Source organism: Hoplias malabaricus, chromosome 2 (genome assembly GCF_029633855.1).
Source record: "Hoplias malabaricus isolate fHopMal1 chromosome 2, fHopMal1.hap1, whole genome shotgun sequence".
Taxonomy (NCBI): domain Eukaryota; kingdom Metazoa; phylum Chordata; class Actinopteri; order Characiformes; family Erythrinidae; genus Hoplias; species Hoplias malabaricus.
The window spans coordinates 14,755,829-14,779,171 of NC_089801.1; the positions used below are offsets into that span (position 1 = coordinate 14,755,829).

At 39.9% G+C, this 23,343-nt stretch overlaps 1 protein-coding gene across 2 annotated transcripts in view; it reads left to right on the plus strand.

The window, feature by feature from the left end:
* Positions 1-23,343, plus strand: part of ndst3 (N-deacetylase/N-sulfotransferase (heparan glucosaminyl) 3) — a 92,742-nt gene that overhangs the window by 23,773 nt on the left and 45,626 nt on the right. For both annotated transcript variants that reach the window (XM_066660576.1, XM_066660577.1), the window contains exons 3-5: positions 14,916-15,003; positions 16,444-16,598; positions 20,398-20,583. In XM_066660576.1, the coding sequence (XP_066516673.1) occupies positions 14,916-15,003; positions 16,444-16,598; positions 20,398-20,583 (429 nt within the window). The remainder of the gene's footprint in view (positions 1-14,915; positions 15,004-16,443; positions 16,599-20,397; positions 20,584-23,343) is intronic.

Sequence of the window (23,343 nt, forward strand, 5' to 3'; positions counted from 1 at the left end):
ATCACTGGACACAGGACGCTGCTGGCTATTCTCAGCCCAGCAGTGACACAGGGCTTTAAAAACGCCAGCAGCACTGCTGTGTCTGATCCACTCGAGACGAGGACAGCTGAACATCTTTGTCCACCGTGTGCGTACTTTAAAAAAGCTGAATTCAGAAGTTACACAGGGGGGTGTCTGTAAGCTTTTGCACATATTCTCATTCCTCTTCTCCTTCCTATTCCCTCTGCATCTCTGTCTCTCTCTGGTGGGGCATTGATCAGCACAGTGAGGTCATTGACATGTGTCTCTGTCCCTGTGCATCCTCAGTCTTCAGAGAGAGAGAATAAGAAAGCGAGAGAGAAACAGAGACAAAACAGACTAAGAGAGAAAAAAACAAGAGACACACAGACAAACCCAGAGAGAGAGAGAGAGAGAGAGAGAGAGGGGCAAATAAAGAGTGTGATAAACTGAGAGAAATATCCAGAGATAGAGAGGCAAAAACCAGAGAATATGAGAGAGTGGGAAAGTGAGACGAAGTAAAAGAGAGGCAGAGAGAGAGAGGGTGGACAGGCAAAAGTAGAAGAGGAGGTGGAAGAGGTAGAGGAGGAGGGGAGGAGGGAGACGTTATGGAGATGAATAGGAGCTGATAGAAGGACGCCGGAGATGAAGAACAGATGTGTCACTGGGACGAGAAACGAAAACGAGGAAAGAAGTTATAGACATAAAGAAAAATAAAGCAAGGCTGCCAGCTTTACACCTCTGGCTGTGCGTGTTCCTAAAGGCGCTCACACTTTTATGTCTCAGCAGGGGTGAGAGACCTTGTGTGTGTGTGTGTGTGTGTGCTGTGTAGTAAATATGATTTCACCCCCTCGGCAGCCTAATAAACACAGTCAATCAGATTAACTTTGATTATTGAACCACATGCAGTCTTTCATACACTGTGTGTCCAAACATTTTGAATGCCCCCATTAATGAGCTACTTTAAGGATCACCCACTACTGACAACATTGTGTAATGTCCAGAACCTACAGTCATATACTCAATAACAAGGGATGGCTAGAGGGGTGTAAAGCCCCACAGCTTTGTTCAGTGGAGTGGTGGGACTGTGCTGATGGACACTTTTGGGATCATACAGCATCGCTTATCTTAAAGGTGAACTACTCTAGATTTTCAACATTAATATTAGAGATGGGCCTGTTCCGATCCTATATGAGTCTTAGATCAGATGCAGATGACATTCACTTAATCGGATATCGAACAGAAAGATCTGATCCTGACACTTATGATCCATATTCCAGTCCATAGCTTGCGCTGGACCATTGCCTGGCCGTACCATAACATACTGAGACGTCACAGATCCAGATTCGGGAACAATATTGTACCATATTCTTTTATAATTGTAGATAATAATGTAACTATGGAGTTTTTTTTTTGTTTGTTTTTTTATTATTTATTTACTTTTTCTGGGAGTGTACCATAAATCCACAGCAGCTTCAGTTTGAGGCTTGGTCTACACAACTGTTGTCTGCGTGTTGGCTCCTGTTCACAAGCAAACGATGTTGTAGGTTACTGAAAACAGAGGTTTTCCAAAACGTTCTAATGTTACAAGGTTGTCAGTGTAACATTAGCTTGTCAGAGCTTTTGGAATACACTGCCATCAAACTGTGAGCCGCGCAGCTCTGTTTACATTAGCAGAGTGTGTTCAGAATCTCATGCTGTGTGTGTGTGTGTGTGTGTGAGAGAGAGAGAGAGAGAGAGAAAGATTGGAAAATAAAAGTAAAACATACAGAAAATAAAGGAATTCTGGAATCATTTAGCATTTTCAAGTAGATGTGGATATTTTTTTAAAACACTGCTGGCATTAATAAAGCTTTATTTATTTAAAAAATAACCTGTATAGGACCTAATTGAACACAGAACATTAGCTGCTGGTCTCAGTTGGAGTGAGTCACTGGCAGGAGAGTGGGTGAGGCTAAAGGGAATGGCGTTGCTGAATAATTGTTTATCAGTTCGTCTCAGTTTATCTCTGTTGATCTCGGTGCACATTTTAAGGGGTGGAATGTAGTCAAATCCTCACAGCAATCGTCCAACATTTATTGCGAAACCTTATCTAAAGTACAGTAGATGCTGTTACTGCAGCAAGTGTCAACTGGATTCTGCTGTGTGCCTTTGCATAAAGAAAATTATTACATCACTCCAGATCTACTTTCAGGTGAGTGAAGGAGTTTTAGACCTTCAAAACACACACATACATGCACACAGGGAGAGAGAAAGAATGTGACCTCTTTTGCATGATGTGGTTGCAAATATACAGATTTGAGCAGGCTTTCATATCCTTCCATTATACTTCATTTAGGATGCACGCTGGGTGGTGGAGGAGTTACACAATCCACAGCTAAAAAACACTCATCATTTATTGAATATCTCGATTTTCAAAAAAATATTAAAATATATAGGATAGACAACCCATAACAACTATGAATGAATTACGGGATTTTTACAAAACACTGAAATTCATGACTCTTCTTTCTGGCTTATCTGGAGTTATTGTGTGTAAGGCTGGAATACACCCTGGAGGGGGCGCCAGTCCTTCACAGGATGACACACACACTCACACCTATGGACACTTTTGAGTCACCAAACCACCTGCCAACGTGTGGTTTTGGACCGTGGCAGGAAACCGGAGCACTCAGAGGAAACCCTCATGGACACAGGGAGAACACACCAAACTCCTCACAAGACAGTCACCCGCAGCGGGACTTGAACCCACAGCAATTCGAGCAAACCCTGCAGCTCAGTGATAGACCAAGTTTGTTTACAGTGAGTCACTTATCATTGACGTTGTGTTCAAGTTCCATGCTTAGGCTTGGTCAGCCATCACTGAACCGTGCCTGGGACCACCTCTTCAAGTACTTCAGTGTACCATGCCTGAGCATGCTATGTACGGATTGCCTAGTATGGGTACACCCTAAGAATGCTTGATTTAATTCCTCAATGTCTCCCATCCCCTCTGTAATGGACTGGCGCACTGTCACACTTGTGCTCCGGCAAAACAACTAGTGATTTTTGGGTAGGCTTTGGACCTACCTTGACTTGGATGAGGATGAAGCAATTATAAAAGGTGAATAAAGGAATGTGGGGCACATGTGTATTGGTAACTGGTAGAACCTGAAGAGTGACGGAGAGTTCTTTGATGTGAGAATGAAAAGTCAGAATGGCATTCATAATTCGAGATGAAACTGGAAACCCATTGTTCCATTTTAAATCTCAGCTCTGAAATTTAAAGGAAGAGTAGGTAGTATTTTTACCTTCACATTACAGCTTCAGAATCATAGTGATGCTTCGCTGATCTGTGAAAGAGAGAATAGAGCAGGGGTGGCCAAACAATCAGACACAAAGAGCCAGAAAAACAAATACATTACTACCAGGAGCCACACATAATGTAATTATGCAAATAGTGCAACACAACTACCATACTACAGCAACCGCAACTTCTTATGACAATCACAAACCTAGACTATACAGAGTCGAGTTTCATCTTTCAATTCAGAAGTCGCTGGATTTTGGTGTGGACTAGGGCTGTGCCATATCGTATCGTTCGCAATAATATTGTCATAATTTTTAAAATGATCAATAAAATCAGTATCGTGATAATAGTGATATTCTGACTTGTTTGCCCAATGACGTCTTTTAGGCACAGTTTAGTACGGTGGAAAGTGGTTTGCTCCAAAAACTTGACTCGTGGAGGTGGTTTGGTTACAAAATATCAGATGTACAAAAAACCATGGTATTATGTTAAAAATTAAAAACGCCTTTAATGTTATTTATATATATTAAATATTAACTGGATATATATATATATATATATATATATATATATTTTTTTTTTTTTTTTTTTTTTTTTTTCTTCAGTGTTTTGTCATATCGCCAAGAATATAATTATCGTCAACCACGGGGGTTGGCCAAGCCGAGGAATAGAGCCCCTGACGTTGGTACTCTGGGCTCAGCACTGCAATAACTGTACTATGGCAACCATCCACCTTGTTGTCAGGACAGTACTCTAAAAACCAATCACACTCTTTGACTGTAGGAGGAGCCCCGGAACAAAAAATCTTAGCTAGTGTTCCTTTAAAGGCTAAGCAACACTTAATGGACCTCCATGAATATTTCACATTAGTTTAGTTACTGATATATATAAGTATGAATTAAAATGAAAATAGCACGCTTAATTTCATTTAAAACGGAAAATTGTATTAAATTGACGGAAAAACCCGAGCTCTAAAAATTCTTGAGAAATTCTTGACCGCAACCGTGACGTCACTGGTGGACAACAGCTGAACAACACCACGGTAAAACACCGTTATGACTGACTGTTATGACAGTATCTATCTAGCTAAATAACCAACATTATTCATGACAATAGCCTAGCAATAAGCTACACTCAAATTTAGAGGTACTGTTATTCTTGTAAATGTGATCGAAGTTAAACTCGAATTCATCCGACACTATAAACCTCCGTAGTGCAGCTACGTAGCCGAGTATAATCTGAGCCACCGAGTTTAGCAAGTCAAGCTAACGGTAACTAACACCAACTAAAACAGGCGAAGTAAGTGTCCTTACCCTGTTTACCTCCATGTTACAGAGGCTCTTGAACACCTTTCGTTGGTGTCCTTACATGCCCATATTGTTGGAAAAGCGCCAGTGAAATGAGCTACAGATAATGGAGTGAGCGGATGGTCCTTTCCAAAGTGCACGTTTAAAGTTGACAAATTTAGTCCATTTTCTAGATATTTTGGGATCTTTGGGCCATTTGTGCACTGATGTCCCACTGTACATTGAATGATTGCAGCCAAAAACAACACACCTTTTCGTCATTTTGCATTAAATTAAGTGCAACTTCTAGAGTTGTTGTCCACCATCTACGTTACAGGCAAGACGTCTATTAGAGTTTCCGAACACCGTTGGGGGGGGGGACCAACGTGTTTTCTGACTATCAATAAACACAAGTTAGGAACTCAAATTCCACTGTAGTTATTTATTTGACACTTTCATAGAGCTGGTGCTTAGCCTTTAAATTAATCTAAAAAAAACAAACAAAAAAAACATAACATTATATATATATATATATATATATATATATATATATATATATATATATATATATATATATATATATATATCACAGATTCTTGTATTAAAACACATTTTTCAATATGTCTCTTTACCTTTGGAAATGGTTTCTAAAAACATTGTATAAATAGCCTCTAATCCCTGAGGCAAAACCAGTTAAATTCACAGCAGAACATTTCTATTAATTAACACATAGTCAGTTTCCCCAGTGTAGCCATTAACTTCACTAGCATGTCACCTTTAAGCTTTTTATACAGATCAGGGTGTATGTCGTTCACATTTTCCCTGGTGTTGCCTACTTTGTAGTTAAAGGATGTCTAACACATTTTCTATGCTGGTTTTGTCAGATAGGCTCTAAGATTTCCGCAAAGCAAGCAGTAGGCTAGGAAGTGATATAATAGCTAACTACATTAGCCTCATCCAGACACACACTCGCCCTCCCTGCTTCTGTTTACATCTGCATGCCCACTGCCTGCGTCTTCTGGTCTGATGTGAGGCCAGTGTGGGTTAGAAAACTCATTAGGGTGAATAGTGCACGATTAATTGAACATTTTACCTTGATTAAGATTGATTATTTTTTATGCCCTCATAGTGCAACAACAAGGCTTGTGCTGTAAATATGCTCAAAATATTAAAGCTGGGATTAGGGATGGGGGCGGTATCACAGTAACAGTCTCAAAAATGTATCAAAGTATACATTATTACCGTGCGGAGGGTGTGGATGTGTGTGGGGTACACTGTTGAGCTGCACTGAGCCTTATATCTCTGCACAAAATCAAGTGAAGGGTTTTCTGCGTGTTTGTCAGCACAGCCCGACAGTGCACACCAATACACGTGTTGACGATAAAACAAATATAAGTTTAAGTTTCTTAGAGAACAAATATCACCAACTGGTTTTAGAGGAAGAGAAAATTTCAAAAATGAGTGAACTAAGACAGTTCTACGCTGTTTAGAAGGAGAGCTAGCGCTAACAGGCACTTGGTTTAGCACACCACAGCACATCTTTTTCCAGCGAACTGAGGCTCAAACACACATAATTAGAGGATAAAGCCTCATACCTGTGAGCGGAAAGTCGAGTGATGGGTCTTTTTTTCAGTTTTCATTTCTTAACCCAAGCTCAGCGCTAAACTCACAGCTGCGGTGGGCAGTGTCTCTCTCTTGTTTTTTTTTTTTCGATTTGTTTTCAGACTGTGACATTTCCAGTCAGTGAGCTTACCCAGCGCCCCCTCCCTGTGGCTCACTGAAATGCACAAAAATGTTTGGCCATGTTCTTAAAGACACAGAACAGAAATTTGACACAGCACACACACGTCATTAATGCCGGCCACATTTTTAAATACCGTGGTATATATATCTGATCTACATGTATCACGTGTTTTTTAAGGGGACAGTACGTGAATTTTTAAAAATGTAATTAAATCAATATAGGCAGGATTAGATTAGAAGTTCTGAATGTGGGTTTCCGTTAATTTAAAATTAATTGCCCAGTGCTAGGACGAATATGAAGTCTTTAGCATTATAACATACGCTCCCTGGATTTATTTTATATTTTATTAAACTGTTTTTCCTATAAATAAATTCTAAAATCAATCTCAATAACCACAAAGGTGTTATTTTGCTGTTGTTTCTTTAGTTGTAGGTATTGAAAACAAAACAAACAAATAAAAAAATTGTAAAAATATGTGAATAAATAATCGGGGGTGTGTTTAATGGATTTCATAGGACCCAGGTCAACTTTGTCTGTGGAAAATATGCCCACCCTTTACAGCTTGAGCCTGTGTCGGAGGTGTAAGAACATCTTTGATTTTGGGGTGGCAGTGCTATATAGATTACTACCTGTTCGAGTGCGAATCACTCACATGATTCACATCAGTTTCTTCCCCATGCTACATACAGTATTGAAAGCTTTGATGTTACAGAATTGAATCGTTTCTTGAATGATTTAGTAAATAAAATAATTCACAGAGAGAGAGAGAGAGAGAGAGAGAGAGAGAGAGAGAGAGAGAGAGAGAGAGAGACAATGGGTTGCTGGTGGCGACGATGTGGGAGACCAGCACTTTGGTTCATGAAAAAGAGATGTGTGACCCAGTTTATGGCACACACACACACACACACACACACACACACACAGTCGGATTTCCTCCAACACTGCAGTTAACCTTTTCTACTGGTTCTCCTCCAGCACGCACATTAACCTATTCATGACCTCACACATAGACTTTGCATTGCATTTTTACCAGGAGTATGATTTCATTTAATGATTGACTTTGTAAAGTGTGTGTAGGACACTCTCTCTGTGTGTGTGTGTGTGTGTGAGTGTGCACTTCCTGACTCACTGGTGTCCAGACTTAGCATCTGGGCTACAGCAGGCTTCAGAAGAGTTGCCAGCCAAAGCCAGAAATACACACACACATGCGCGCGCACGCACACACACTCTCTCTCTCACACACACTTCCTCCTACACAGCTATACAGATCTTCACTCCACCTCCACTCTTAAAGGAACAGCTCAGCAACATCATCTACTTTCCTCTTTCTTTATTCTCCCCCAGAAGACTCATTATTACTGTCAGGCTCAATACGCTTGGAGGAGACTCCTAACTCCCGAATCTAACGGACCTACTAGATGCTCACCCTGCTGTATGAGTAGTAAAGATCGATTATATCTGAATAATATAGGTATTGGCAGATAATTGTTTCTGTAAATTATTGACATTGGGCAGATGCTGTGATTATTATTCTTGTATTTATTTATTTATTTAGATGATATTTTAAACCAATAATTGCTGACACCTTTATTTTGCGTTTTTGAAAAAAAAAAAAAACAGAATGAAAATTTAAAAAATAAAATAAAATTCTGACGATGGTGAAAAACATTTATTTATGTATTTATTTGTTTGTTTGTTTACTTTCATAGATCTGTTATTTTAAAATAGATTTTAAATCTGTGACCAGTCTCTGAAAGGACCATCTAAATAAATGTGATATTTTATACAAATAAATGTTACATTTATTATACATTCCATGATATCAGATATCGACATCAGCCCAGAATTCCCATATCGGTGCATCCCTAAAATACAGAGGGCCATCCCCCATGTACTCCCAGCCTAGCTGGCCATTTGTATGTATCTCTGGCCCCGCCCCCTCAGCCTACTCCCCCTCCCATTTTGACAGTGCTTACGGGAAAGAACGCCCTGCACATACAAAAATATCTGCGCTCATAAGCAGGTTCTCTCTCACATTAAAGGCATTAATGTTTCATCCTCCGTGTAGTATCAGCTCCCTGAATCAATATAAGGCAGCGCTGACTAAAATAAAAAAAGTGGTGAATATTTAATGCTGTTGAACTGGTTGCGTTATCGTGCTGGAGACTGTCGCAAAACTTTCCCCCGTCCCAACTTTTTCTGATGCGTCCGTGCTTTCTGTTGTTATTTTGGTCCCTTCTTTCACCAGCTCTGTCACTGTGTGCTGGTGTGTGTGTGTGTGAGTGTGTGTGTGTGTGAGAGAGAGAGAGAGAGAGCGTGTGAGAGAATGAATCTTTGTCAGGGGTTTTGAGAGAAAAGGGAAATTTGATGTCAGTGAAATAAATAAAAAAAAAATCCCACTGCTCTCCATTCTGGCTGCTCTGTTTCTTTTTATTCTGTTGTTCACTGCAGGTTCTCTCTCTCTCTCTCTCTCTCTCTCTCTCTCTCTCCCCTAATCCTGTCATTCCCTGTCTCCCCCCACCGGCTGTCGTATTTTTTTACAGTTGTTTTTAACCGCAATGTCAGATTCCCAATCCGCTACAATATCAAATGCGTTATTTCTGTGTCTCTTCATTTCCAACCTCCTCAGCCTCCTCTTTTTTCTAGCTTCTGTCTATCACGTCTATTACTTCTAGTTCACACTCTTCTTTCCTCATTCGCTCACATTTTGTGGCCCAGTAAAATCAGCTAACAGCCCTGGCCCTAGATACAGGAACATTACTGTGAGGATTTGATTGCAGCCAACCATGAGGACATCACAGAGTGAGTGTGTGAGTGATTGGGTGAGTGTGTGGTGCCCAGCGATGTGTTTACATCAGCACAACACTAGGGCTGAACTACAAATATCTTCCTCTACATGATAGTACACAATGCAGTGGTGTAGTAGTATTAGTTTTATCATCTGTAAAGTGCACTTTTTAGGGAGTAGGGCACTGAATGGAACAGAGTGTAATTCTAGGAAAGCAGCATGTTTGTCAGACTGCGGACCAGTCACAGTTGTTGTGGTCTGTGTTGGTGAGACACGTAGTTATATTTCTGGGGAGGTGTACCTCAGGGATATGACCAAACTGATCTAAGCAGGAGGTGTTGCATATAACACAAGAAGCTAGCTTGTTTAAATGAGCACAACTTGGTGACTGCAAATTTTTTTAAAGGAACTTTAGGTAAGGGGAGTGGAGTGTTTTCCTACCCTCTTCCAAAAGTACACAGTGCAGTTTCAACAGTGCTGATCCCGGAGCAGCAACAACAGAGGCTCTTTTCTCCCTATTACAGGTCAGTGAATCCGTGCAATGATTATGAAGCTGTAATTTCAATGTGAAAATACGGCCTAGTGCTGCTTTAAGCGAGTCATTCAGAAAGGGTGTGTGTGTGTGAATGGACCTTCACAGTCAAGCATCAGACAGAACAGAAGTCACACTCTGGTATTTAATACTGAGCCCAGCTGGTTCAGTTTTACGACACCATTTTTTTCTTCTGAGATATATATATATATATATATAAATATAAAACCCACCCTCCTTCCCATAACCCCGACCATAAATATTCATAAACGCACCTAACCCAATCTAGACGCGGCTTTGCCAAGCGCCAGACATCAAATTAAGCGTCAGTCACACGAGAGACAGATCATTTTGCATTAATGAGCTCTCAATCAAAAAGTGGCTTTATTGAGTTACGATGTAAAACACTCACACACACACACGCCAAGCCAGGCGTGTACGCACATGCGCGTGCACACATACACACACACACACACACACACTGCGGCTGATTAGATTACCGGCGAGCGTGTATCTCAATTCATCATTTAAATGTGATTTTAAACGTCGTTTAGTTACGCATAAATGGAATTAAAATCAGGAGCGTCTCTGGGAATAACAGTCACACTCATAGCGGAGTAATTGAATGACTCCAGCTACTCTCGCGGGTCCTGTGTGAGAGTGTGAGTGTGTGTGGTGGGCGTTTTTGAGTGTGTGTGTGTGTTTGTGTGTTGGAGAGGATACACAAACAAGTCCCAAACATCACCATTGTATGGATATCCTAGTGACATAGCCCACTTGCTCCTGACCACTGGCATGTTTTTAAAGGGCAGAAGGACAATGGCTCCAATGGTTCTACCAACCTGGAGGTGTGAAGGCTAGGGCAAGCTTCCTGAGATATGGTAAACAAGGCACTGCTTCTTTTCACGCTGCTGCGAATGCAGTGTTCACCACACTACTTACAGAGAATACTATGTTCCCCATCCTTGGTGTTGACGCTGACCCAGTGTCTTATTTTTGTGCCATTTTTAATGTTTTGAACAAACCAAGACTTGGATCAGACACAGCAGTGCTGCTGGAGCTTTTAAACACAGCGTCCCCCCACTGTTCACTCTGTTAGACACACCTCTCTTTGGTCGCCCTTGTAGATGTTAAGATGCACAGTTTGTGTTGGTCTTCCTCTAGTCCTTCATCAGTGGACGCAGGAGGCGGACTATTCTCAGCCTAGCAGTGACACTGAGGGCTTTATAAACTCAAGCAGCACTGCTGTGTTTGATCCACTCCTATCAGTGCCACACACTAACACATCACCCCGCCAGTGTCACTGCAGCACTGAGAATGACCCACCACCCAAATCATACCTGCTCTGTGTTGGTCCTTCGATTAAAGAACAGGGTGAAATGAGGTTTTAAAATGTATGCAGAACAACAGATGGACTACACTCTGTAATTGTAGACTTACAAAGTGCGTCTGTGTGGTTAGTGGAGCTGATAAAATGGACAGTGAGTGTAGATACAAGGAGGTGGTCATTATGTTTTGGTTGATATACAGTTTTTTTATAAGTCTGGACCCATCACAGTTCCTGACTACGGCAGTATTGACATATATCCTGTTAACACACACACACACATACACTTATAAACACACCCCAAATACTGACAGTCAGGTGAAGGATATTGATTGCATTTGCATGGTGTGTAAGGCAGGAAATATGGGGCTGTTTTTTTAGAGCTGTGCTGCCGAAGCACCTGCCAACACAAAATACCATTACTCATAGGAAGAAGATCGATCGCACACACACACACATACGGATTCTTGCTTACACATGCACACACAAAAACACCTATTTGTATACACACAAGCACAACCCGTCACCTTGGCAGTCTATACTTGTTACTGATCCCCACACAGTGTTCCGGTGTGTATGTGTTTTACAGAGGAGCTCATGTTTAAACAGTGAACTTACATGTTGGGGACGGGTGCACCCCGGTACGTTCAGGCAATTCAGGTCAGCTGACCCGGCAAAGGGATATAGAGTAGTTCCACCATATGTCCAATAGCTGTATACACCCTTTATAATTTATCACTATAATTTCAGTGGATGCAAACATGCAACAGGTAGTGTAGCTGTCACACAGCTCCAGGGTCCTGGCTCCACTGGTTGGTTGGAACCCCGCTCCTGGCGACTGTCTGTGAGGCGTTTGGTGTGTTCTCCCCGTGTTCATGTGGGGTTCCTCCGAGTGCTCCTGTTTCCTCCCACAGTCCAAAAACACATGCTGGTTGGCTGCTCAAAAGTGTCCCTAGGTGTGAGTCTGTGTTGCCCTGTAGTAGACACGCCCCCTCCCCCACAAGATGCATTCCTTCCTTGTACCCAGTGATTCCAGGCAGGCTCCGGACTTGAGAGGAGTCTCAAGATTCATTTATTCATCTATTCGCGATGGGTCCGGAGCATTTCCCAGAATCACTGGGCGCAAGACAGGAACACACCCTGGAGGGGGCGCCAGTCCTTCACAGGGTGGCACAAACACACACACACACATACATACATACATAGGTTCACGCTCACATCTATGGACACTTAAGTCGCCAATCCACCTACCAACGTGTGTTTTTGGACCGTGGGAGGAAACCGGAGCACCTGGAGGAAACCCACGCGGACACAGGGAGAACACACCAACTCCTCACAGGCAGTCACCCGGAATGGGAATCAAACCCCCAATCTCAGGTCCCTGGAGCTGTGTGATTGCGACACAACCTGCTGCACCACCGTACCGTGCAGCCCCATTTGCCATTTGTTTTAAAAAAAGTTCATTAAATAAAAAATACATATTTAATATTAATATACTGCATTCACGATTCCTAACATTAACATAACTATCTTTAAATCATGTGACCCAAAACTCACATACAATATTATCAGAACAAATCGAAACATGCTTCTGCAGCGCTTTTTCCAAACGCAGTGATGAATAAATTCTTCGCCATTTTCAAATAAAAACTACGCAACAGTTAACAAGAAATGTCAAAAAGTTATGATTGAATGTGGAATTACGTGTATACATTACACCAACAAATGCTTTAAAATGTATTTGTTCAACAAATATAATTATACTATTATATAATTATATTTGCTGATAATTGATGTTTTTTATTAATGCACCTATACTAATTTATTGTGCTTAAATATCTACATTTTCTTCTTTTTACTGCATTTTTAATTGTCTATTATTATTGTAATAATTATTTTAATAATAATGCAGCAAGTGGAGAACAACCCCCATATACATAACACTGAACAAGCACATCAGCAAATGTTTGGCATATTGTCGCTGTCCAAAATAAAACATGTTTCTACATTTTTACACCTTCTTCACATTGTTTGAAAATTTCCTGATGAATGAGCCAATAGAAATACTCCAAAACCACTTGGAATAAAATCTGTTTACTTTGACTTCTCTTGAAAGTTAAGAAGATTGTTCTTTCTCCTGTAAAGTTATTATTTTGGAGATACACACTTTTCTTTGGACAGTGATAAGAAAGATCTCTTTATTGACTCCATTTCCATCTCTAAAATTAGAGCTTGGATTTATTGACCTCATTCCTGAAAATTCATTTGATCTTATTTTTTGAAGATCCTTATGCCTTGAACATCTCCAAGACATGGTAGTGACCTCTGCTGAAAATCAATAGCTTTTGATAATTAATTTGAGCTATTTTGTGCGCCCACACCGTCTACATCTCAAGAATCACCACTGACGTCTTAGATTGACTTTCTTCACACTCTTAAGATCTCACACTGAAGGCTCTTTACATTCTAAAGATTCTAAAACAACATTTGAACTTGCTTTTAGAAAGTCTTCCATTTGGGCTAATAGGACAATCTCAGAGACATTCAAACTATTGAGTGTGGGAATAATAGGACGAGTTTAGAAAACACTGACGAGTGTAAGATGATTCTTTATTAGTAAAGCTCTTTTCAGAAGTAGCTAAATTGTCAAAGTGGGTACTCTGAGTGCTCCCATTCAGTGAAACTGTTCAAACGATGAAGATGAAGGATGGTAATTTTATCAAATTCCCACTGGGACATTATGTCCTCTCTCTGCCTAAAGGCTTGATGGACTCCAAATTAGATGTGAAATTGGTCTGTAGTGAATGTCAAACAAAAATAAAAAATGTGTTCTTATGAATGGAGATTAATAAATAACAGCTTATGGGTTCTGAGAGAGTTATTTTGGGGAGGGGGGGGGTTGTTTGTTTGTTTATTTATTTATTTATTTGTTTATTTATTTAGGTAGAATGGACAGACTATACAGAATGTGGGCAGTTCAAACTGTAGTATACAGTACTGTGCAGAAGTCTTAGGTACCTGAGATCATTATATAAATTTAAACTAATGCCTTCTCAGTAAGTGTGGTGCTTGTATAACGTTATATATAATTACAGTAGATACAAAAAAAATTATATAAAACAATAAGAAATATAAGATATTTTGTTCTATAAAGTAGCAAGTGTGAGTGAGTTTGAAGAACAATGTTTTGTTCAGATTTTCCTTGATCGCATGAATTTGTTAAACCAACAGCACACATTATTTAAAATCATTATTTTAAACTTTATTAACCGGTAAAACTAGATAAATGATAACCTCAAATAATATGGACTTCCATGAGGAGATTTTGAAAAAGTTAAACAAACAGATTCACACACAGAATATCACACTTACTGGAATAATGTTATTTGGTTTTATGCTAATGTTGAGCATTATTTGTTGTTGTTTTTTAGCACAGTAATGTATATTTTTACTAAATTCATAATATAAAGTGATTTTTGTTTAATACATGGGACATGTTACAAATATTGTGAATATAATTTGAGGAATACAGTTTGATTGTGTTTGTGCCCCTGTGCACAAAGCAAGGTACATAAATCTATGGAAGATTGCTATGGAAGAACTGAACTGAACTGAGCATTTTGAGAGGAGTGGAGACCATTAAAGCCACAAAGTGTGGAATTAATGTCTGCCACATTAATGCCCATATTTCTGGAATGGAATGTCCAACTAGCTCATATATGTGATGATTTAAAATACCCGCTATATCTGTCAAACCATGTCAGTGGCTGTTTACTTGGCCATCTATGGCGGAATCATTCATCTGAATTCAGGCTAATGTTATACGATCCCTAATCCATTAATCTGTTATCTGTAAACAAGTATTCTCTTGGATTAAGCCATCTGCAGTGTGTAATCCTGAGGTAATAATCTGTAATCTCAAGTAAATCGTTATAAATTCTTTTTCCTGCAGGCTCTTCTGGAGACACAGAACATGCTGAGGACTCAGATCTCTAACTTCACCTTCAATCTGGGCTTCTCCGGGAAGTTCTTCCACACAGGTTTGTATGTGTGTGTTATGAGCCAGAACAAAATAAAAATAACAGCTTCTTACACTGACATGATCAGAGTGAGCTGCAAGACTGCCAACAAACGGTCTATCCTGGCCCGATTGGCATGGCAACAGAAGTGGTGGCATGGCAACATGGAAGTTTCTCTGCCTTCTTCTTCTTTCCCATGCTAAAGTTTTACTATTTTTGATCCATTTGATGTTTTTTCCATTTGAAGTTCTCTCACAAACTCGGGTTTATGTGCATGGAGTGGGTTGCAGGAAGTGTTTCTGTGGAAGGAGCATGAAAGATGAGCATCACATATCTGGACAAATTAGCATAACGTAGTATATCTCATGAGAACAAATTCATGTAATTTTTTGTATGATTTTGCTACATTTTAATCGATGATTTAACACAATATTCTGCCCGCATACCTTAAACATGTGCTTAAAATATAGTAGTAGCATCCCTTCTGAAGCCTGAAAGTTGTCTCAGATGTATGTATGTGTGTGGTTTACAGAATGCTAACTGCTAGCTATAAGCTTTTATTAATTGTTACCTAGTCTCATAGATGTTGTAATCCAACAGCATATGGATGATTAACAGCATTTGGAATGAGGGGCAGGTAGTGTAACACGGGTTTTGGGCAATACCATCTGTTTTTAGACTCCTTTGACCATAGCAATAAAATGTGTTAGCAGTTTCACCTCTCATTGCTCACTAAAAGCTCAAAATGGAGCCTATATTTCACAAAAATAGGGGGTAGGGCGGCACGGTGGCGCAGCAGGTAGTGTCGCAGTCACACAGCTCCAGGGACCTGGAGGTTGTGGGTTCAAGTCCTGCTCCTTGAGGATGTGGGTAGGTGGATTGGCAACTCAAAAGTGTCCATAGGTGTGTGTGTGTGTGTTGCCCTGTGAAGGACTGGCGCCCCCTCCAGGATGGGCTCCTGGCTTGTACCCAATGATTCTGGGCAGCCTCCGGACCCACCATGTTACAGTCAATGAATGAATGAATAAAATGAGCATTAGAATGTCTATCTGTCTCCATCTCTCTTATATATATATATATATATATATATATATATATATGCAAGGAGCAGGGACTGGTTTTTAGATATTTTTACTCAGTCTCTTTCTCTTTATTTTTTTTACTCAGCACTCTTATTTCTCTGTCCTTTTGAAGTTCTCTTTACAGGAACAATCACTCATTTTCTCCAGTGGTTCTCCGTCATGTTCTGAAACATCCATTATAGTGACATCTACAGGCCCAGTAATATCAGATATCCTGAGATCATATAAAAATATTAAGGAATCAATTTTATTTGCCACTCTTTGGTGGGAGAAATGTCTGATTGCTTCTTTAAATATATTGCGTGTGTGTCTTGGTCAGTGAAGCTGCGGAGGACCTCTGGTTAATATGTATGTGTGTATTTGTTGTGCGGGTGTTTAGGCACTCAGGAGGAAGATGACGGTGATGATCTTCTTCTGAAGTACGTGGACGAGTTCTGGTGGTTTCCTCACATGTGGAGTCACATGCAGCCACACCTTTTCCACAATGAGTCCTCACTCATGGAGCAGATGATTCTCAACAAGGAGTTTGCACTGGTGAGAAATTAGGCTGTCAGTACATCTCTGATGACAAAACACTGACATATTACACTTAAAAAATGTGGCATTCACTAAATTATACGCTCCAAAAATGGAAACTAAGCTGCAAATATATGTGATGTCACAAACAAGAATATTTTTAAATAACATTTTCCAGGTGTTGGAAATTGGCTTATTGCCTGAAATACCATGCTGTCCATGGATATCAGGAAGCAACTATATCACCACAGTTTTTCAAAAATGGGGTTCTCTCAAGCGATGGAGCACTATTCAAAGCATTTAGCTTGGGGTAAATTGATATGGTGCTAAATTGATGTGGCGCTTGTGATCCAGAACTAATCATTTAAAGTAACACTAGGTTGTATTTTTCATTTAAAATTACAGATTCAAAATCATTGTGATGCTTCACTGCCTGTAATAGAGAGAATAGAGCCTCTTTCCTTGGTACTCTGGGCTTAACACTGCAGAAACTGCACTACATATCTTTGGAAGGAGGCCAGCATCCATCACCACTAGTAACTTAAACATAACCCAAACATTACTCTAACCTTAAAACAAATCTTCACTTTAAAGAAACGATTTGCGTTATGGAGACCTGCATGTGGTCCCCCACAAGGAAAACAAGGAAGATCCTTCTGTTAAAAGATTCTGGTCCCCACAGTGTGAGTGAAACATGCTACGCAGACATACACACTTTAATAGTGCAGGGTTAAAAGTTCAGTCTTGTTGCTGGATGTCTAACACCATGCTCATTTCCTGTGGCAGTTTTTACAGCACTTGGATGAAATGTAGCAAACAAGCATTAACACACACACACACACAAACCACATACACACAGTCATTAAAGGAATATTTTTGTGGTTTGTTTTTCAAAGTTGTTTTTTCCCTCTCTGACTAAATCAGAGGGTTGCACATTGGCGCTGGAGGAGGTAGTGTAGCTTTCAGACAGTTTCAGGTTCCTGGGGCTGTGGGTTCAAAACTCTCCTTGGGTCACTGTCTAAGAGCAGGTTGGTGTGTTTTCCCCTTGTCTGTGTAGGTTTCCTTCCAGAGTTTAAGTCTGCAATTTCTTTTTATTTTTCTAGTTGTCTTAATATAAACATTTCATTTCTTGTTTTACCCAACTTTAATTATACTAATTCTAGCTTAGCTGTATTTATTGTATTTAGTGGTAGACACCACAGAGATTCTCTCTGATACCCAGGCATGGCTTTACGTAATTTGTTTTTTAGGCCTCACCCATGTATATTTTTGAAAACAGAGATTTTCTTCCCTCTGTTTTTGAAGATATCCCCATCCAGATAAATACGGAAACAGCTGCATTATCAGGCCAGTCCAGTAGGGGGCCATACTACCTCTTTAAGAGAGACATCAAAATACCACGAAGCATAAGAGAAAGTTTAACCCCAAATCATTCTGTGCTCCCTATGTAGTACACCACACTAGTCATAAAATTACTGAATCTAAAATCTAGTGCTGTCTGAATGTGTACAGTGAAGTTTAATGACTTATGTAATTCATTATATAGGGAGTAAGGAGCTCTTTGAATTTCAACCAGAGACAGGCACTGTGTGTGAAGTCAGTGTATCCATACAGCTCAGTTTTGTTCGTAAACATGACACCACTCACAGCAGTGTTACCAAATAGCTTTACCTTGGAGAGTGTTTAAAAAAATAGTTTTCAGTGATTTATGCCATTTTTTTAAAGAAGCCAAATCAAGATATATATATATATATATATATATATATATATATATATATATATATATATATATATATATATATATATATATATATATCTGAATATGCGCAGTGATTAAACAAATTAACAGAAATATGATGGAATTTCATCAGGGATACAATGCTTTGGTACATATAATGGCACAAAACATGACAGATCATTTTAGCTTTTAGCTTTGGACAGAATGCCCCTTTTAAATATGGGTCAGATGTGGTCCATTAAATGTCTTATGCATACTGACCTACAGATTCTGTATTTGAGAAAATGTGTGCCATACACACACACACACACACACACACACACACACATACACACAGTGAAACTGGTTAATGGAAAGTGGCTGTGGTTCTTGGCTGTGAGGACATGTTTCATTTCCTGTGTGATTAAACACTAATATGTCCACTGGGTTCAAACTTAATCACTGCCAGTGGCCCTGTGTGTGTGTGGGTGTGTGTGTCTGTGTGTGTGTCTGTGTGTGTGTGTCTTGGCTTGTCCAGTCACCCATATTAAACACCTGCTGTGCTCCCCTGCCCCTTTTAATACACTATTTTCATTATTCCTGTGTGTGCGTGTGTGTGTGTGTGTGTGTGCATCCAGGAATTCTATTTAGTATAATGTATCATCCACTTGTATCCATTCACTTTGTGAGCATTTATCAATAGCATATATTCATATTTATAATTCTTTACAAATGCACTTGCTTCCCTGATTTATAATGCATCATGAGTGCTTTTATTAAGATTTATATAACACCCATAAAGCAATGCTGCAATTTTTCAACATTAACAGATAAATATATCACGAAAAATATATTTTTATTTCAATAAAATTCAATCAGCATTTGTATCACCCAACGGTGACTGTGGGTCTAATGTGAGATACTAACGTGCCAAATTGCTTTTGCCTGAGATAAACAATGGGTTCCTTATAGAGTGGGTACCCCATGTGGGGTTTTAAATATTTAAAAAAATCAGATACATCCAGGCCATGTTACGTCATATGTGATGTTTTATGGTGGCAGATTTGACACTGTTACTATTAGTGGATTTATGGTGGTATTTTGACATATTATAAAAAGGAGAAATAAAAATTTTAATTACTGTGTTGTTCCAAAACATAAAACAAGGTCTAAAATGAAAGATTAGCTAATTTTAATAGTTACAGGGGTTGGACAATGAAACTGAAACACCTGGTTTTAGACCACAATAATTTATTAGTATGGTGTAGGGCCTCCTTTTGCGGCCAATACAGAGTCAGTTCGTCTTGGGAATGACATATGCAAGTCCTGCACAGTGGTCAGAGGGATTTTAAGCCATTCTTCTTGCAGGATAGTGGCCAGGTCACTACGTGATGCTGGTGGAGGAAAACGTTTCCTGACTCGCTCCTCCAAAACACCCCAAAGTGTCTCAATAATATTTAGATCTGGTGACTGTGCAGGCCATGGGAGATGTTCAACTTCACTTTCATGTTCATCAAACCAATCTTTCACCAGTCTTGCTGTGTGTATTGGTGCATTGTCATCCTGATAAACGGCACCGCCTTCAGGATACAATATTTGAACCATTGGATGCACATGGTCTTACTGGTGCAGTGTGCAATTAATGAAGATTAGCCACCAGGCTGCTCCAATTTAGCCATGAAACCTCCCACACTAAAATGACAGGTGTTTCATTGTCTAACCCCTGTAGTACTTCTTATTGAACTAAGGACACATTGCTTTTGATGGGAAACACTGACTACCGTGATCTTGTGGAGAAGTACCTGTGCCGGCATTGAATTTGCTTCATTCCTAGTACCACACACAAACTATGCTGTGTACCAATTAGCACCCTACACCCTATATAGTGCCTTTTACATATTTATTACACTCATACTGTTAAACCACTACATGTACTACATAGGGTGGAGGATGATACACCACCTAATCACACCTGCTCTCTGGGAGTCCTGTAGCTCTAGCTCAAGAAAACAAACATTGTGTTTTCCCCATTCATCTTTAAACCAAGGCCAAATTTTTCACTCTCTCTAACCTAGTGTGTATGTTTGTGTGCATGTTTAGGAACATGGTATTCCAGTGGATATGGGTTACGCAGTAGCCCCCCACCACTCCGGAGTTTATCCTGTTCATATGCAGCTCTATGAAGCCTGGAAAAGAGCATGGGGCATCAGAGTTACCAGCACCGAAGAGTATCCCCACCTCAAACCTGCCCGATACCGCAAGGGCTTTGTCCACAATGACATCATGGTAAGACACACACACATATATTATATATATTGTTTATAGTAATTGAACAATAGAAAGAGAATCAGTGAATATACTCTAACCAGCAATTACACTTTATACATGCTTTTTAGCACTGAAAACCTTCATAGTAACACTGGTCAGCAGAGTCAACCATTGTGTGTGTGTGTGTGTGTGTGTGTGTGTGTGTGGTTCTGTCTGTGTCTGTGTGTTCCTTTGGGCTGTAACATTGCTAGACTCATGAAATATGCAGTGAGACTGACTGCTGGAGACTACAGCAGCAGCTGCAAATCAGTGAACACACACACACAGTCATACAGAATTAATAATTGTTCAGATACGCTGGAAACCGTTAAATATCCCAAAGTGAATTTAGCTATAATCTATCGCTAATATGTTGTATTAATAATGAAAGGTTTATAACATCTGAAATATGATTTTTAAATTCCCAGTGAATAGATAGATATGATAATAAACCAATTAGTGTCCAGCAGTGCTCTAGTGCCTCAAGTAATTCCAATGTAGTGATCCAATCACGAGACTCATAACTCCATAAAATGGACTGGGAACTTTAAATTTGTGATAATAACACATTAAAACTGTTCTAACAGCACCAATTTTTTAAACGCCATTAACACATATTCAGTGTTTGCCCCTATTAACCAGCCATTGCTGTATCCTAATGATACACTTTTTCTCAGCTTTTTCTCACTGTATTCCCCTGCCGCACATGGCTCTGCTGGCAGCGTGGGCGTTTCTCTGTAGTTATGGAATGAAGTAAATCAGCTGCGCTTCAACCAGAACCAGACAAGGTGCGCTCTCTACTCTCCAGATTAGTTAAAGGCAATGTGTCCACTCAACCTCGCCTGGTTCTGGTTCGGGTGAAGTGAGCTCTGAGCAGTTTATGGATGCTGGAAAGCTGTGGAACGTTCAAGAGAAATGACCGCATTTAACACGGGAGAGCACAGGGAACATGACTGCAGCTGCACCAAAGCTTTCTTTTCAACACCTGCTCTGCAATGCACGCATTATCCAATGTTCTATCTCAGTGTCTCTACAGAACAACACATTAGATAATGCTCTAATCAAACATTCTGGAGCCCTTCAAACACAGCACAGCAGCTTGTTGCCAAAGGACACAGCAGAGACCACTCGTTCTAGATACGCTGTCAAGGCAGAGAACATTATGCTGCTCTATCAGGTACCTGAAGAAAAAAGAAAAGAGGAAGTAGTGGTGTTATTTTATTTATCCCCTTAAGGAAACGGAATCTCTGCATTTAGCCCATTTGTGGGAGCAGCACACACACACAACCTTGTATTTGTGAATTGTGAGGACATTAAATAGACTCCCATTCATTTTGTGGCGACTTATCATTAACATTTCCATAATTACTACAAGCTTAACCCTAACCTTAACCCAACTTTAACACAACTTCACCTTAATATGTAATGCTTTGCATTGTAGGGACCAGCTGATGGTCCCCATAATGTGTATATAAATAGGTCCCATACAATGTAATATATTCCTGGTTCACTCACACAATCGTGACAATCGTGTAGCACACACACCTAGGGCATAACTCAAGTTATAATGTTTGTAAATAAAGAAACCTACATTGTTTTTTTTTTATTGATTTATACAATGGTTTATTTATTATTCAATCTATACTTTAGGGTCAAATATGTGCAAATTAAACCAAGATGATTCACTGTATCAAATGAGTCATTATTTTAACCATAAAACACTCCTAGTGTCTTTATGTATAATAGTATTTAATGGCTGTACCGCATACATATGATGCTGTGATTCTCAGCTAATTATCATTCGTTCCCTGAGCTGACTAGTAAGTGTCATTGCAGCAAAAACCATATTAAGCAGAGCTCTGAGTCTCGGGGACATGGTTGGAGAATTGCTGGTGTAAGGAATCCTATGCCATTATCATTCTCCATGTCTCAAACTTACAGACTCCACAAATAGCTATACAGTCTAACAGCACGCACACAAAATCTTAGCCACGGGGGTCATCCGCCTCCCAAGCTCAGAAAAAAAAAACATCGCTGACACTTTGGACGGATCACACTGCGGAGGGGAAGACGGCAGCTGGGGTGTAACATTGCAGGCTGAGGATGTAGGAGGAGCTCTGAGGAACAGAACAGGGTGGAGTTAGTCTGTGGAATGTGCGATTGTTACATGTTCTAGGCCTAGTCCAAATTATACTTCCTAATAGTGCACTTAAATAAACCTCCCCCACTTCACCGCAACCCATTCTAAGTTGACCTACTATGAACTTGATGACGGAATGTACATCTGACACTCTGCTAGGAATATCACAGGCTGTCAACGACAACAAATTTTCAGCATATCAGACCAACATATCGTCCATTCAGAGCCATGCTGCGGGATCATTGTTTGTGTTTAATTCCCTCTCCTCTCATTTGAAGTGCTAATATTATCACTTGTCACTTAGCATTCGGAAAGTAGAGGCATTTCTGTGTATGGAAATGTCAGTGTTTTGTTTCTCAGCTTCCCAGACACTGATGAATCACGCCGCAGATTCTCTTTTGTCGAGGTTCCCGAGGATCAGGTGAGTCAGATGCCCTCTGTCTTTTGTCAGACGGAGACGGCACTCATTCGCATGTTGGAAATGTGTCATCCTTTCTTTTCTTTATTTATTTTTTACATTTTTTTTCCTCTTCCGCCATTATCAAAGGATGAATGTCACAAGGCCCACTCTGAATGGTTGATGTGCGGCTCGGTAATTT